The sequence below is a fragment of the Engystomops pustulosus genome, chromosome 9 (assembly GCF_040894005.1).
Source record: "Engystomops pustulosus chromosome 9, aEngPut4.maternal, whole genome shotgun sequence".
Classification (NCBI taxonomy): Eukaryota; Metazoa; Chordata; class Amphibia; order Anura; family Leptodactylidae; genus Engystomops; species Engystomops pustulosus.
The window spans coordinates 16,330,725-16,346,910 of NC_092419.1; the positions used below are offsets into that span (position 1 = coordinate 16,330,725).

The 16,186-nt window shown below is 46.3% G+C and overlaps 2 protein-coding genes across 2 annotated transcripts; one reads left to right on the forward strand and one right to left on the reverse strand.

The window, feature by feature from the left end:
* Positions 1-1,571: 1,571 nt before the first annotated feature.
* Positions 1,572-3,980, reverse strand: LOC140077009 (heat shock 70 kDa protein-like). Its single transcript, XM_072123848.1, has one exon. The coding sequence runs from the start codon at positions 3,755-3,757 to the stop codon at positions 1,814-1,816; it is 1,944 nt and encodes a 647-aa protein (XP_071979949.1). The 5' UTR covers positions 3,758-3,980; the 3' UTR covers positions 1,572-1,813.
* Positions 3,981-11,022: 7,042 nt separating this feature from the next.
* LOC140077027 (heat shock 70 kDa protein-like) lies at positions 11,023-13,114 on the forward strand. Its single transcript, XM_072123869.1, has one exon. It carries the CDS (start codon positions 11,070-11,072, stop codon positions 13,011-13,013), a length of 1,944 nt encoding a protein of 647 aa, XP_071979970.1. The 5' UTR covers positions 11,023-11,069; the 3' UTR covers positions 13,014-13,114.
* The last annotated feature ends 3,072 nt before the right edge of the window (positions 13,115-16,186 follow it).

The following is a 16,186-nucleotide window of genomic DNA, read 5'->3' on the forward strand; positions in this document are numbered from 1 at the left end:
AAAAGCTTTAAAAATCATAACAATTTTTACTTTGTGTTTTTTTTTTTTTACGTATGTGAGACTTAAATTTTATTAATTACTTTTATTCCATCATTTTTCTGAATAAAGTTTTTTTTAAATAAGTAAATAACAAAATTAACATTTACCAAAATATGTTGCATATATGTAAAGCATTATTCCATTACCTTTTCCCAGATTCAGCTACAAATGCAGAGGGTGCATGTACTTCTGCAAAGTGAAAAAGTCTTTCCTGCAGCTTCTTCTACATTTTGCCTTCAGCTGACATAGATACGCCTATATCTCCTGAACCCTTGGGTGGAGGTCACACGTTCCGCTAGTGTTGCGTTCACGGGGCAGGCCTCGGCCCGATCCGGCCTAGGCCCGATCCGGCCTAGGCCCGCCAACTGTGCACTAGCGTTGCGTTATGAATGCAACACTAGTGGAACGTGTGACGGCGCCCTCACACCTAAAAACACAATTGTGGTGTCATATTAAACTTTAGAGTGTACCCTTTGAAATGTAAGGATTTATGCTTCACAAAACTGGAGATATCCACTTTTAAATTCACAATCAGAAATGAAAAGATGTACATAAAATCTAAATTTTTTACTACAACTTTAAGGGTGGATATCTGTGTTTCTGCGAAGCATCCAGATATTATATTAAAGGGTAAATTCTTATGTTTAATTTTCCTATGGTTCTAGGTGCCAGGGTTCAGGAGATATAACCGATTGAAGTTGGCCACTGCCATGATATTTTTAAACGTCCTATGTGCAAATAGCAGCGCAGCAGGCTGTGGAGTTGGCAATGTGCAAACTTTCACAGGTTAAAGTTTGGCAGGCAGGACCTGCCGTAGAAATGTATATACGCTGCACATCCCGGTTGGCAGATACATCAGTTTAATTCAGAAACTCTACATCTGGGATAGTAATCTGAACAGACTTTTGTTCCTGTCCACCTGGATCTATGCTAAGCTCCAGATCTACCATATAATGGGCCTGACCCATTCAGCTGTGATACAATCAGCCAGGTTCCATGGGAGTGTAGTCGAGTGTAAGCCGACCGCCGGCACCGCATGGAGATAGGGAGCCAGAACATCAATGGCTAGAAAAGGGCCTGCCGGGAGGGCGTCAGAAGGTGAGTACATTTTTTTCTTATAGGTTGGGCATCGCTGAGGGGGCTGCAGGCTTTACACTATGGGACAGGGGGCTGCAGGCTGTACACTATGGGACAGGGGGCTGCAGGCTTCTGGTTATATACTGGGGAGCACGCACTTGCTGGCTATATACTGTGAGGCTGTGACCAATGCATTTCCTACCATTGGCTTATACTCTTTTCCAGTTTTTTGTGTTAAAATTAGGTACCTCGGCTTATACTCGAGTATAATTGGATAATTTATTTATAATTTATTATAATTGGAACAATGTATTTATAGTCGGGATCTGTCCTTTTTTCCCAACTTTGACTTCACCAAAATGGTCACAGACTCCGCAACTCAGACTCTGCAGTCCTGCTCTAAGCAGTCCAACCTTCACTTATCACACTTATAATAAGACACAGGAGGCAAAACATAAGAATTGCACATTTATTTAAGTAGAAAACAATATGACATATTAAAAAAAATTGACGTGAGAGACAGAAGGAACTGCATATACACATCCAAGGACTGCATACATAGAGAAAATATTGATCCTCTTTTAACAGAAGGTTTTAGCAACAAATCCAAATATCAGATATTTTGTCAGTTAATTCCTGAATTTTAATCATACGAGCAACAGTTCAGCACAAGTCTGTGTCCATTTAATAAATATTCTTAATCCACCTCCTCAATGGTAGGTCCACAGCTGCTGCCTTGTCTGGCCTGGGCTCCACAGCTAGAGCCGGGCATACCTCCGGGCATTCCCCCTGGCATACCTCCCTGGTACATCCTGGTGATGATGGGTTGGCACACCTTCTCCAGCTCTTTCTGTTTATGGGTATACTCTTCTTTCTCAGCAAGTTGGTTGTTCTCCAGCCAGGCAATGGTCTCCTTACACTTGTCTGAGATCAGCCTCTTGTCTCCATCACTGATCTTTCCGTTCATGTTCTCATCCTCCACCATGCTCTTGATGTTGAAGGCATAGGCCTCCAGGGAGTTTTTGGCGGTAATTTTCTCTCTCTGGGCATCATCATCCGCTTTGTATTTCTCGGCATCTTGCACCATCTTCTCGATTTCCTCTTTGCTCAGTCGGCCTTTGTCATTAGTAATTGTGATCTTGTTCTGTTTGCCGGAGCTCTTGTCCACAGCAGACACATTCAGGATACCATTGGCATCTATATCAAAGGTCACCTCAATCTGGGGTACACCTCGAGGAGCTGGGGGTATTCCACTCAGTTCAAATTTACCCAGCAGGTTATTGTCCTTGGTCATGGCTCTCTCTCCCTCATATACCTGAATGAGGACACCTGGCTGGTTGTCAGAGTAGGTGGTGAACACTTGGGTCTGCTTGGTGGGGATGGTGGTGTTACGTTTGATGAGAACAGTCATAACTCCTCCAGCTGTTTCCAGACCCATAGAGAGAGGAGCCACATCTAGTAGGAGGAGGTCCTGCACATTCTCAGACTTGTCTCCCATGAGGATGGCAGCTTGGACTGCAGCCCCATAGGCCACAGCTTCATCTGGATTAATGCTCTTGTTCAGATCTCGGCCATTGAAGAAGTCCTGCAGCAGCTTCTGTACCTTAGGGATCCGTGTGGAGCCTCCCACTAGGACAATTTCATGGATCTGTGACTTGTCCAGCTTGGCATCTCTCAGGGCTTTCTCCACAGGGTCCAAGGTACCACGGAAGAGGTCAGAACACAGCTCCTCAAAGCGGGCTCTAGTGATGGAGGTGTAGAAGTCAATGCCCTCATACAAGGAGTCAATCTCAATGCTTGCCTGGGTGCTGGAGGACAGGGTGCGCTTGGCTCTTTCACAGGCGGTCCTCAGTCTCCTTAGGGCCCTCTTGTTTTGGGTAATGTCCTTCTTATGTTTACGTTTGAATTCTTCTACAAAGTGGTTCACCATTCTGTTATCAAAGTCCTCTCCACCCAGATGAGTGTCACCCGCTGTGGCTTTTACCTCAAAAATGCCATCATCAATGGTGAGGATGGAGACATCAAAGGTGCCACCTCCCAGGTCAAAGATGAGAACGTTGCGCTCTCCCCGAGCTCCCTTGTCCAGGCCGTATGCGATGGCGGCTGCTGTGGGCTCATTGATGATTCTCAGAACGTTGAGTCCAGCGATGACCCCGGCGTCTTTGGTGGCCTGGCGCTGGGAGTCGTTGAAGTAGGCTGGCACGGTGATGACGGCATTGGTGACTGGATGACCCAGATAAGCCTCAGCCGTCTCCTTCATCTTGAGCAGCACCATAGAGGAGATCTCCTCCGGGGAGAAGGTCTTGTGCTCTCCTTTATACTCCACCTTGACCTTGGGCTTTCCCCCATCACTCAGCACTTGGAAGGGCCAGTGCTTCATGTCAGACTGCACCACAGGGTCATCAAACCTTCTGCCGATCAGCCTCTTGGCATCAAACACGGTGTTGTGGGGGTTGAGGGCCACCTGGTTCTTGGCGGCGTCTCCGATGAGTCTCTCGGTGTCGGTGAAGGCCACGTAGCTGGGGGTGGTGCGGTTGCCCTGGTCGTTGGCGATGATCTCCACTTTGCCATGCTGGAAGACCCCCACACAGGAGTAGGTGGTGCCCAGGTCAATGCCAATCGCCACTCCTTGAGGTGCCATCTTCTGTGAGGTGTGAGGCGCAGAGCAGCTTCTTGGTGACGGCTCAGCAGTGAGAAGCTTCTCCTGAAGTTGCGCTTTGCAGCTCGTGTTATCAGTGACTACTCCTCAGCACTGCACGGCCGCTATATATCTGTGTACAGGGTACACACGTCACCGGCCTCCTGACCAATCACAGCGCGGTCCTCACCACGCTCCCCGTCACTCGGCAACAATCCCGAAGCTTCCCGATTGTTCCCCGTACAAGCAGCCAATCACAGCGCAGCTCTACTCACACACTGCGGGAACATACGAGAGCCTTCCAGTGACTCTGAGATGTAACCAATCAGCGCCGCGGATGGCAGTGACGTCACTCGTCTACTAGAAAGTTCAGGATAGTTCCCGAGAGCGCCGTCAGTGAGAGAACTTGTCAGCCAATCAGCAGGAAGGGGCGGGGCGTGTTTGAGTTCGGGGCAGGAACACCTGTTGCGGGCTCTTTCTGCTCTGTATAGTGGTGACGTCATGCGCGCAGTATATGCTGTATCCCCCTTCCTGTGTCTCCTGCACATCCTGCAGTGATGGGACTACAACTCCCATGAGGACTCTGTATACAATGAGATCTGATCTGTGCAGTAAATGTGAACTACAGGTCCCAGGACAAGTGACCAGTGTGAGACATTGACTACACTGCTGAAGAACTACAAGTACCAGCAGCCCCTTCTGTCCCTTATTAGTCTGTATACATCCCCTCTCCTCCTCTCTGCTGCGCCTAAATCTACCATTGGAAGCAGATTGTGTGGAAGGAATGTCATACTAAGATATACATACGCTCCCTGCTTAAGTTATTCTAGCAAGTTGCTTAATTAGGGGGTGGTCAATCCCTTGTAGAGTAGACCTTGGTTTACCGGATCAATTAGACCCAGTCCAGTTCTTCTGTAACTGAGACTCTGAGGGTGAAGACACACGTTTTTAGGCCGTTTTTAGGTGTGTGTTTTCAGATTGTAAAAACGCATGCGTTTTTTTAGCAGTTTGAATTAAGATAGCTGGTCAAACCTGTCAAAAACGCATGAGTTTTTTATGATCTGAAAACGCACACCTAAAAACGCCACGTGTGTCTTCACCCTTAAGATGCCCCAGTTACAGGGGAAAAAATGAGCCTTATTATATATCAAAACGACCGAAACAAAATAGGGAATTCACTGGTAATGTTAATTTTGAGTTAATTTGAAAATCAACAAAAAAGATGTACTATAATTTTTATGTACTTTTATTACATTTTAACTAGCTGTACGTGTCCCAAAAAAACACTGCAAAAAAAAAAGTTATGTCCCTTAAAGGAAACCTACCACTTAGAATGGCAGGGGTAAGCTGTAAGTACCGAGCACCAGCTCAGGGTGAGCTGGTACCGGTACTTACTTTCGTTAGTGTTATAAACCGCGGTATCGCGGTTTTAACACTTTTTAAACTTTAGAGCAGAAGAGGCTTCGGCGCTGCGTGCGCATGATTGTGCGCGCGCCTACATAGGAAATACTGGAGATGTTGCGTGCGCACGGTCGCGTGCAGCGCCAAAGCCTCTCCTGCTCTAAAGTTTAAAAAGTGTTAAAACCTCGATACCGCGGTTTATAACACTAACGAAAGTAAGTACCGGCACCAGCTCACCCTGAGCTCACCCTGAGCTGATGCTCGGTACTTACAACTTACACCGACCATTCTAAATGGTAGGTTTCCTTTAAACCAACACTTACAAAAATTCGCTAAAAATGCCCTGATCGCAAGAGCCTTTTCAGGCCGGGTCACTAAGGGGTTAATGTTTTGGCTGGCCTGCATAAACATTAGGCCAGATTTGTGTTGGTAAAAAAAAGTTTTAAAAAAAAAAAACACACACAACGCCTACTATGTATGATCAAGGGTTAAAGGATCCGCACATAAATTACTATCGAGAACCTCCCTTTAGGACAGGTCAGCACTAGTACATTGATAGTGAGGATTTACATGTGAGGGAAATGTCCCCCCTCAATAAGTAATTTGAGGAAGAGATTATACGGAGTCAGGTTCAGCTTTATTTTTTCTCTCTCTCTCTTTTATGATGGGGGTCAAGTGCTGGGGGCTTTGGACGCCACATAAAAAATCACATGGTCTTCACTCACTCATTGCAGACAATCTGACTACCCTGACCCCCTCTGACAACTTGTGGTGTCCACATGCAGATTCCTCACAATCAGTAAAGTTTGCACCCTCAACGTATTTATCTCCCTTCCACCCATTGCCAAAATGTCTGCATGAGGCGGCCGGTGCAAAGCGCCTGGAGGTGCCCAGGGCGATACAACTCATGTGCTCCAGATACTGGGTGCAAACGCAGCTTTGGCTTATCCATGTGTCAGTGACCTCCTGGGGGCTACCGCTTCCTTTCCTCTCCAATTTTCTTTAACTTGCCATAACGGACAGAGGTGAACGAAAAATATTAGGAAGCGTAAACCTCAGCTGTATAAAGACAGGGTGGTGGTTGTCCCCTGTGACCCCCTTGGAATTTCTGGATAGGCTGCGGGTCAATATGCCAGCTGGCTGGAGACCAGTGCGGCTGCCCAAGGAAACCCGGTCTCCAGCCGTCTGCGCGAGTGCTACTACACGTGCGCAGGACTTGCAGGCAGCAGGATGACGTCTCCGTCTGGGAGAAATTTTACTATGGGGCCTTTCATAATTGATTAGCGGATGGAGCCAGGATGCACTCGGGTGCATCACATAGAACTGAACACCTCCGACTCATTAGAATATTTTATAAAGTGGAGCTCTCTTACCGCTCTCTGCTGTCTCAGGCTTTAGATAGGTTTCCAGGAATTATGTCTGGTAAGGCTGCCCAACGCATACGCTTAAAGGGTTATTCTGGGAGTATAAACGTCTGATACAAAAACCCATAATGCTATAAATAAATGAATATAACAAAACTCAATGTGATTAGTCACAGGCTGGAGCTTAAATAGTTTGGTTTTATGATTTACAAATTTTTATCACCAAGATGGCCGCCACTGGAAACTACAAGTCCCATGATCCTTTAGGTCTCAGTAACTCCTTCTACCTCTTATACTCTGCTCCCAGTAATGATGTAACAGACTTTCTTGCTCTATTACCATATTAATGTGTGTAAATGCCATCACTGCACACCGGCCCACTGCAGTCAAACATAGTGGTGATCACATGACCTACCCACGCAGGTGCAGGAGATGTGATGTGGACATGTGACCAGCGGCCATGGACTGTTCTGTATCTTCTACGTGCGTAGGAAATCAACGGACTGAAATCAATGGACATGGGCCAGTAGAATTTTAATACATCATTACAGTCTATGTCAGCAGCATTTTTCTGCTAATTTTAATGACCCACTTGTATAAGAATTATGCTGATTACCCCTTTAACGTATATATTGACAAATAGTGGCAGGCGGAGGCATAGTTCTTGCCTCCATCTGACCACTAAACATTCTGTCTGTCAAAAGTTCAGGATAGAAAGACGTGGCAGGCTACATCTTTTCAATGGACGGCAGCGTATTGCATCTCTCCCCACAGCCCCAACGAGCGCATATGTCGCTCAGCAGTAGGGAGGACCTGGTGATGTCACTGTCCATATTAGGATAATGCCATCACTGAGGAACGCTCCATTCATCAGCAGTAGCCAATCGTTGTCTGCTGCGGACGTACACTCCTCCCCCTGTATTCAGAGAGATAAAACTGTTCTAGTTGCAAATGGAAACCAATCAGAGCTCAGATTTAATTTTATAAACATCTGTGGGGAAATGAAAGCGGAGCTCTGATTGGTTGCCATGGGCAACTAGAAATGTTCTGCTCTAAAAGACTTATGTTAAATCTCCCCCATTGTGTATAGGCATATAGTGTTAGCCATATAGTGTATAAGCATATGGTGTATAGGCATACAGTGTATTGGTATATGGTGTATAGCCACGTAGTGTACAGGCATATGGTGTACAGGTATATGGTGTATAGGCATACAGTGTATAGGCATGTTCTGTATACAGTCATGGCCAAAAGTTTTGAGAATGATACAAATATTAATTTTTACAAAGTCTACTGCATCGGGTTTTATAATGGCAATTTGCATATACACCAGAATGTTATAAAGAGGGATCAGCTTAACAGCAATTCATTGCAAAGTCAATATTTGCCTAGAAAATGAACTTTTCCCCATAAACACATTTCAACTTCATTGCAGGCGCCTTAAAAGCAGCAGCTAAAATGGCATCATTGTTTCTCTTCTGGTAACCATGGTTATCTCTAAAGAAACACGTGCAGTCATCATTGCACTGACAAAACTGGCCTAACAGGGAAGAGTATCGCAGCAAGAAAGATTGCACCTCAGTCACCAATCTATCGCATCATCAAGGAATTCAAGGAGAGAGGTTCCATTGTTACCAAAAAGGCTTCAGGGCGCCCAAGAAGGACCAGCAAGTGCCAGGACGACTCTTAAAAGTGTTTATATGTCGGGATGGGGCTTCCAGCAGTGCAGAGCTTGCTCAGGAATGGCAGCAGGCAGGTGTGAGGCATCTGCACGCACTGTGAGACTGCGGAGACTCTTGGAACAAGGCCTGGTGTCCAGGAGGGCAGCAAAGAAGCCACTTCTCTCCAGAAAAACATCAGGGACAGACTGATATTCTGCAGGAGGTACAGGGAGTGGACGGCTGAGGACTGGGGGAAAGTCATTTTCTCTGATGAATCCCCTTTCCCTTTGTTTGGATCATCTGGAAAACAGCTTGTTGGGAGAAGACAAGGTGAGCGATGCCACCAGTCTTATCTCATGTCACCTGTAAAGCCTCCTGCAGCCATTCATGTGTGGGGCGGCTTCTCAGCCAAGGGAATCGGCCTAAAAACACATCCATGAATAAAGAATGGGACCAGAATGTCCTCCAAGAGCAACTTCTCCCAACCCTCCAGGAGCAGTTTGGTGATGAGCAATGCATCCTCCAGCATGATGGAGCACCTGCCATAAAGCAGAGGAGATAACTAAATGGCTCAGGGAACAAAACATAGAGATTCTGGGTCCATCGCCTGGAAACTCCCCAGATCTTATCCCATTGGGAACTTGTGATCAATCATCAGGAGACGGTGGACAAACAAAAACCAACACATTGTGACACAATGCAGCAGTGATTGTGCAGGAATGGACGGCGATCAGTCAGGATTTGGTGCAGAAGGCGATTGGGAGCTGCCAGGGAGAATTGCAGAGGTCCTGAAGAAGAAGGAGAGGTTCTGCAGATACTGACTGGCTGCAGCAACTCCTCCTACCTGACAATAAAAGCTTTTGTTCCTCATAATAAGCAGATTGCACTTGTATCTCTGTATGTGATAAACACATCTGACAAACCAGAAGGACACATCATGTGACAATATATTTGTGTCATTCTCAAAACTTTGAGCCATGACTGTATACCTGTACGGTGTATAGGCAGGTAGTGTACAGGTATACGGTGTACAGGTATACGGTGTACAGGTATATGGTGTACAGGTATATGGTGTATAGGCAGGTAGTGTACAGGTATATGGTGTATAGGTATATGGTGTACAGGTATATGGTGTATAGGCAGGTAGTGTACAGGTATATGGTGTATAGGTATATGGTGTACAGGTATATGGTGTATAGGCAGGTAGTGTACAGGTATATGGTGTATAGGTATATGGTGTACAGGTATATGGTGTATAGGCAGGTAGTGTACAGGTATATGGTGTATAGGTATATGGTGTACAGGTATATGGTGTATAGGCAGGTAGTGTACAGGTATATGGTGTATAGGTATATGGTGTACAGGTATATGGTGTATAGGTATATGGTGTGTTAAGGAGGTCGCACTTGTTTCGGGCGCCATCTTGACTACTGTCCGCCATCTTAGATACAGCGGCCATGTTCCCTCACCATTGTCAAGTTAATGTCATGATTCAAACTTAATTTTATGTAACATGTTTGCTTGCCTGTCAGCTAATACCCTTTGACATTTAATGAGAAGCCAGTCTGTCCTCGATGCTGCATGATATTATGATTCTGGAGCCACTTATCATCTCCTTCTCAGCAAACTAGTATAAACAATATCTGTGTACAAGGTCTCTGAGAACTGAGCACAATTAATTCACTTTTTTCCCAGAATGTGCTGATGACCAATAGGTTTGGAGTATACTATTCACACCCCTTTGATGACTCTTCTGTCTGATATATATTATGCATTTTGATTATTAAACGGTAGAAGATCTTGACTAAGAGATTGTCTGGCTTAGTCTTTATGTTCAATCATGAAAGGGTTAATTAGGACTCACCTTACAAAAGTCAAGAGGGCTGTTGGGGCCCTGCATAAAAATCCCTAACATGGTGTACAGGTATATGGTGTATAGGCAGGTAGTGTACAGGTATACGGTGTACAGGTATATGTGTACAGGTATATGGTGTATAGGCAGGTAATGTACAGGTATATGGTATGAAGGAATACATTGGGACACGTTTGTGCCATACATTGTGAAGACATGTTGGAATCCTCCTGATGTGTCCTTACAACTAATGGCAAATGCGAGGTGTGACCCCCCCCCCCCCTCCCCCGGCTTATAACAGAGGTGCTGAGAGTCACTTGTATTATCTCCCTTTATGGCATAGATGGGCGCACACGTCTCCCTGACACCAGGTGTCTCTCACTATAAGGTGGGTGATACCATGTTCACCTCTAGCGGTAAGTAACAGCAGCTATAAGACTACTACTGCTTCCTCTATCTCTGCTGGGAGTTGTAGTCCCATCACTGCAGGATGTGCAGGAGACACATGAGGGGGTATACAGCTTATACTGCGCGCATGACGTCACCACCACACACAGAGCAGAAGAAGCCGGCACCAGGTGTCACCGCCCCGAGCTCATACACGCCCCGCCCCTTCCTGCTGATTGGCTGTGAAGTTCTCTCACTGACGGCGCTCTCGGGAACTATCCTGAACTTTCTAGTAGACGAGTGACGTCACTGCCATCCGCGGCGCTGATTGGTTACATCTCAGAGTCTCTGGAAGGCTCTCGTATGTTCCCGCAGTGTGTGAGTAGAGCTGCGCTGTGATTGGCTGCTTGTACGGGGAACACTCGGGAAGCTTCGGGATTGTTGCCGAGTGACGAGGAGCGTGGTGAGGACCGCACTGTGATTGGTCAGGAGGCCGGTGACGTGTGCACCCTGTACGGAGATATATAGCGGCCGTGCAGCGCGGAGGAGCAGTCACTAAAAATACGAGCTGCAAAGCGCGATTTCAGGATACGCTCCTCACTGCTGAGCCGTCACCAAGAAGCTGCTCTGCGCCTCACACCTCACAGAAGATGGCACCTCCAGGAGTGGCGATTGGCATTGACCTGGGCACCACCTACTCCTGTGTGGGGGTCTTCCAGCATGGCAAAGTGGAGATCATCGCCAACGACCAGGGCAACCGCACCACCCCCAGCTACGTGGCCTTCACCGACACCGAGAGACTCATCGGAGACGCCGCCAAGAACCAGGTGGCCCTCAACCCCCACAACACCGTGTTTGATGCCAAGAGGCTGATCGGCAGAAGGTTTGATGACCCTGTGGTGCAGTCTGACATGAAGCACTGGCCCTTCCAAGTGCTGAGTGATGGGGGAAAGCCCAGGGTCAAGGTGGAGTATAAAGGAGAGCACAAGACCTTCTCCCCGGAGGAGATCTCCTCTATGGTTCTGCTCAAGATGAAGGAGACGGCTGAGGCTTACCTGGGTCATCCAGTCACCAATGCCGTCATCACCGTGCCAGCCTACTTCAACGACTCCCAGCGCCAGGCCACCAAAGACGCCGGGGTCATCGCCGGACTCAATGTCCTGAGAATCATCAATGAGCCCACAGCAGCCGCCATCGCATACGGCCTGGACAAGGGAGCCCGGGGAGAGCGCAACGTCCTCATCTTTGACCTGGGAGGTGGCACCTTTGATGTCTCCATCCTCGCCATTGATGATGGCATTTTTGAGGTAAAAGCCACAGCAGGTGACACTCATCTGGGTGGAGAGGACTTTGATAACAGAATGGTGAACCACTTTGTAGAAGAATTCAAACGTAAACATAAGAAGGACATTACCCAAAACAAGAGGGCCCTGAGGAGACTGAGGACCGCCTGTGAAAGAGCCAAGCGCACCCTGTCCTCCAGCACCCAGGCAAGCATTGAGATCGACTCCTTGTATGAGGGCATTGACTTCTACACCTCCATCACTAGAGCCCGCTTTGAAGAGCTGTGTTCTGACCTCTTCCGTGGTACCCTGGACCCAGTGGAGAAAGCCCTGAGAGATGCCAAGCTGGACAAGTCACAGATCCATGAAATTGTCCTAGTGGGAGGCTCCACACGTATCCCTAAGGTGCAGAAGCTGCTGCAGGACTTCTTCAATGGCCGAGATCTGAACAAGAGCATCAATCCAGATGAAGCTGTGGCCTATGGGGCTGCGGTCCAAGCTGCCATCCTCATGGGAGACAAGTCTGAGAATGTGCAGGACCTCCTCCTACTAGATGTGGCTCCTCTCTCTCTGGGTCTGGAAACAGCTGGAGGAGTTATGACTGTTCTCATCAAACGTAACACCACCATCCCCACCAAGCAGACCCAAGTGTTCACCACCTACTCTGACAACCAGCCAGGTGTCCTCATTCAGGTATATGAGGGAGAGAGAGCCATGACCAAGGACAATAACCTGCTGGGTAAATTTGAACTGAGTGGAATACCCCCAGCTCCTCGAGGTGTACCCCAGATTGAGGTGACCTTTGATATAGATGCCAATGGTATCCTGAATGTGTCTGCTGTGGACAAGAGCTCCGGCAAACAGAACAAGATCACAATTACTAATGACAAAGGCCGACTGAGCAAAGAGGAAATCGAGAAGATGGTGCAAGATGCCGAGAAATACAAAGCAGATGATGATGCCCAGAGAGAGAAAATTACCGCCAAAAACTCCCTGGAGGCCTATGCCTTCAACATCAAGAGCATGGTGGACGATGAGAACATGAAGGGAAAGATCAGTGATGGAGACAAGAGGCTGATCTCAGACAAGTGTAAGGAGACCATTGCCTGGCTGGAGAACAACCAACTTGCTGAGAAAGAAGAGTATACCCATAAGCAGAAGGAGCTGGAGAAGGTGTGCCAACCCATCATCACCAGGATGTACCAGGGAGGTATGCCAGGGGGAATGCCCGGAGGTATGCCCGGCTCTAGCTGTGGAGCCCAGGCCAGACAAGGCAGCAGCTGTGGACCTACCATTGAGGAGGTGGATTAAGAACTTTTATGAGGGTCCAGCTAGGAACAGAATGGACATGGACTTGTGTTGAGCTGCTACTGACTCTTGAATAATTAGGGTTTCACATTTGTTTAAGTGCTTTTTTTTTTTTGTTAGTGGACTTTTTATGGACTTAAATCTTGAAAACTAGTAAACGTCCATCGAATTGTTTACTATATCTTCATTTATTTATGCAGCGTTCATGGTTTTGTTTTTTATGTTTTATGCTTGAAATTGATGTTTAATGACTCCCTGAACTTTTTTTAATGGATATTCTTTTGAATAGAATAAATGTCTATATTTTTTACTTTTGTGTGGGGTTTTTCTATTATTTCTCTCCTGTTTAGAGATGAGTTGGGATCTAAATTGTTTAATAAATTATATTTAGGTTCTGATTACTTCTAAATTAAAAAAAAAAAGGGTTCAGCGCACACACCAGCACCTGGCATAACACTTCAACATGCTTATACTGGCAGAAGGTAGCATCCTTTTTGATTCCTTCTGCTTTGTATACAGATGGTCCCATACTTAAAGGACGCCTGTCATCAGGTCTCTGCCACTTGTCCTGTCACTACTACCTGTTGGAGCAGCTCACAAGGATCCCATCCCAGCCTTTATCTAGTCAATTCATACATTAATCATTGTAAAATCATCTATTCTTTATTATGTAAATGAGGCTGGTCACATGGTCAGAGGCAGTGATGTCACCCCTGTTACCCCTCCCCCTGCTCATGTCTGTGTGTAATGTATAGTAAAGCATGGCTATTGTGTGCTGCACCTTCTGACATGCTGCATCCGTCTATACCCAGAGACACAGACATCAGCTACACAAGTGCCTGACAAAACATGGCTGTATCCTGGAGCTGTTGTATCTTTCTCATACACACACAGGCTGCAGGGGGCGTGGAGCACATGGAGCAAGCACATAGAGCATCCATTATACAGGCTGTCAGTCATGCACTGGGGGTGTGGCTGTACCTCCCACTCATGAATAAGCCGGACAGCTTGAATATGCTAATGACTCATTGGACATTTCACAGGTCATTTGCATACAGCTTTAGGACCTCATTGCTTAGGTTTACAAGCATGTAGAGGGACAATGAAGGGATAGAGGCAATGCTCTCAAATGGCAGTTTATGAAATTATATTTTCTTTAGGGGGGTACTTTAGTCCTAGGCTACAATAAACAACTAACTGTTATCACAGGCGTCTGCAATTAAGCTTTACTGTTAAGCCTGGTTCTAATGACAATCCAACATTTTTAAAATCCAGTTGTCACAGAGACAAAAAAAAAAAAAAAATGTCTGGAGTTACTATTCTAAAATATACAGTTCCAACTTACATGCAAATTCAACTTAAGTACAAACCTACAAGTCCTATCTCGTACGTAACCCCGGGGACTGCCTGTATATCACATACAGCGGGAAATGCAGACCGCAAAAAGCAGTATGTGCTCAGAAGAAGCAATTAGACTTTGTGGGACAGATGTCACTGTATGGCCATGGCATTACATTCAACCACAAAGCTTAGCTTATTGATAAATAACCTGAGACATCAGCATGGCCAAAAGGTGCCCCTATAGTATCCAATACTCAGTTTCCTCACATGGTAGCAAGTAGTCATAGTATCTCTGATAGTCACAGTAGCCTTTTCTGCAACCCCCTTCTTATAGTGCACTCTGTTCTGTAGGCCACAGAAAAGGGAGCTTCACAAGGCAATGTGATAGCCTCTTTTCTCTAGCCACCTCACTTGGTCCCTTGTCCGTAACCACCTGGTGTATGTCCCTTCCATTCAAAAATATAGACAAATGCTCAGATTTCTCCAGTTCCCCAAAGCAGCAGCAGTCCTCCTCTGTGCGGCCACTGTAAGCAATGCTGTAGCCAGAAGGCACGATGGTGTCATCACATAAGTGCTTGCTTCAGAGCCACGTATAGCAGCTGCACAGAGAAGAAGAGGGCTGCTGCTTTATGGGAAAGGTGAGTCTTGTAGTATCTGGGCCCTGACTGGCCCAGAAAGAGGGGCCAGATAACATAAGGCAGGTGGCAACTTCTCCTGTGTGATTTGGAGCAGGCTTCCTGAGTAAAAACGAGATTAAAATGAACCTGTCACCAGTAATGTCATTTTTAGCTGGTGACAGGTTCCAATAGCCCATACTATTTGTCAGCATTAGTAATAATTTCAGTACTTTATAGTAGCTTATCTTACATTACCTGGCTCCAGCAGCGTGTGGCGAGTCACCAGGTAGGAGAAGCTGCAGAAGTGTGTGTGCCTGTGTCTCAGTCTCCTCTCCAGTCTCTGACATGTGCATTGAGCAAGCAGTGGAAGGAGGGGGGGGGGGATGGTGTGGAGTAGAGGAAGAATACATAAGGAGACACAGGCTGCAGCTGTCCCCCTCCCTCAGGACTCACCACACTGCTGGCAGGGAGTCTGGAAATAAAGTGAAATAAAGTTTTGAAGGAAACCTACCACTACGCATCTACCTATTAAGGTAGATCTGGTGGTAGGTGCATCCAACGAATGTAAGGATAGCCCTTACATGAGGAATCAGCAACATCTGAACAGCATTCAACATAGATTAGTGCAAATACCATTGCATTCTGTCATTACCAGCAAAGGCAATTTACAACTTCTAGTTCACTCCTATACTGATTGCGCCAGTGTGTTCTATTAACTTAAGATCATATCATATCGATATGTCTATTTAGGTTCCAGCACCCTTGGGTCCAGAGATATAAATATATAAAAATATCATAGCAAATGGGTCAGGTTTGGTATCAATGTGATCCAGGGATTCACCCTGATCCAATGATACCAGAACAATGACCCTACGACTTCCCCTTGAGAAGCTACGACTTCTCCAAGGTCCATGTCTCGCTTATATACCTGCTACCAGGTTGGTTCCTCACCCTATATAATCCTGTTACAGACCAGGCTTATATTAAAGGAGAACTGGTGGCAGCTTAGATGAGTTGATAAAGCTATGTTTCACTGAAGCTAGTGGAAGGGGTCTTATAGGCATTCAGGGTTGTGATTTATTGTTGTGCCATACTCGGAAGTTGTGTGGACAACTTTAAATCACTTTTTGTGCCTCTCAGAACCTGTGCATTCTGGGAGTGTCTAATAAGGATAATTATATGACCTTGCGTACCCTTCAAATTAGATTCAATAAGTGG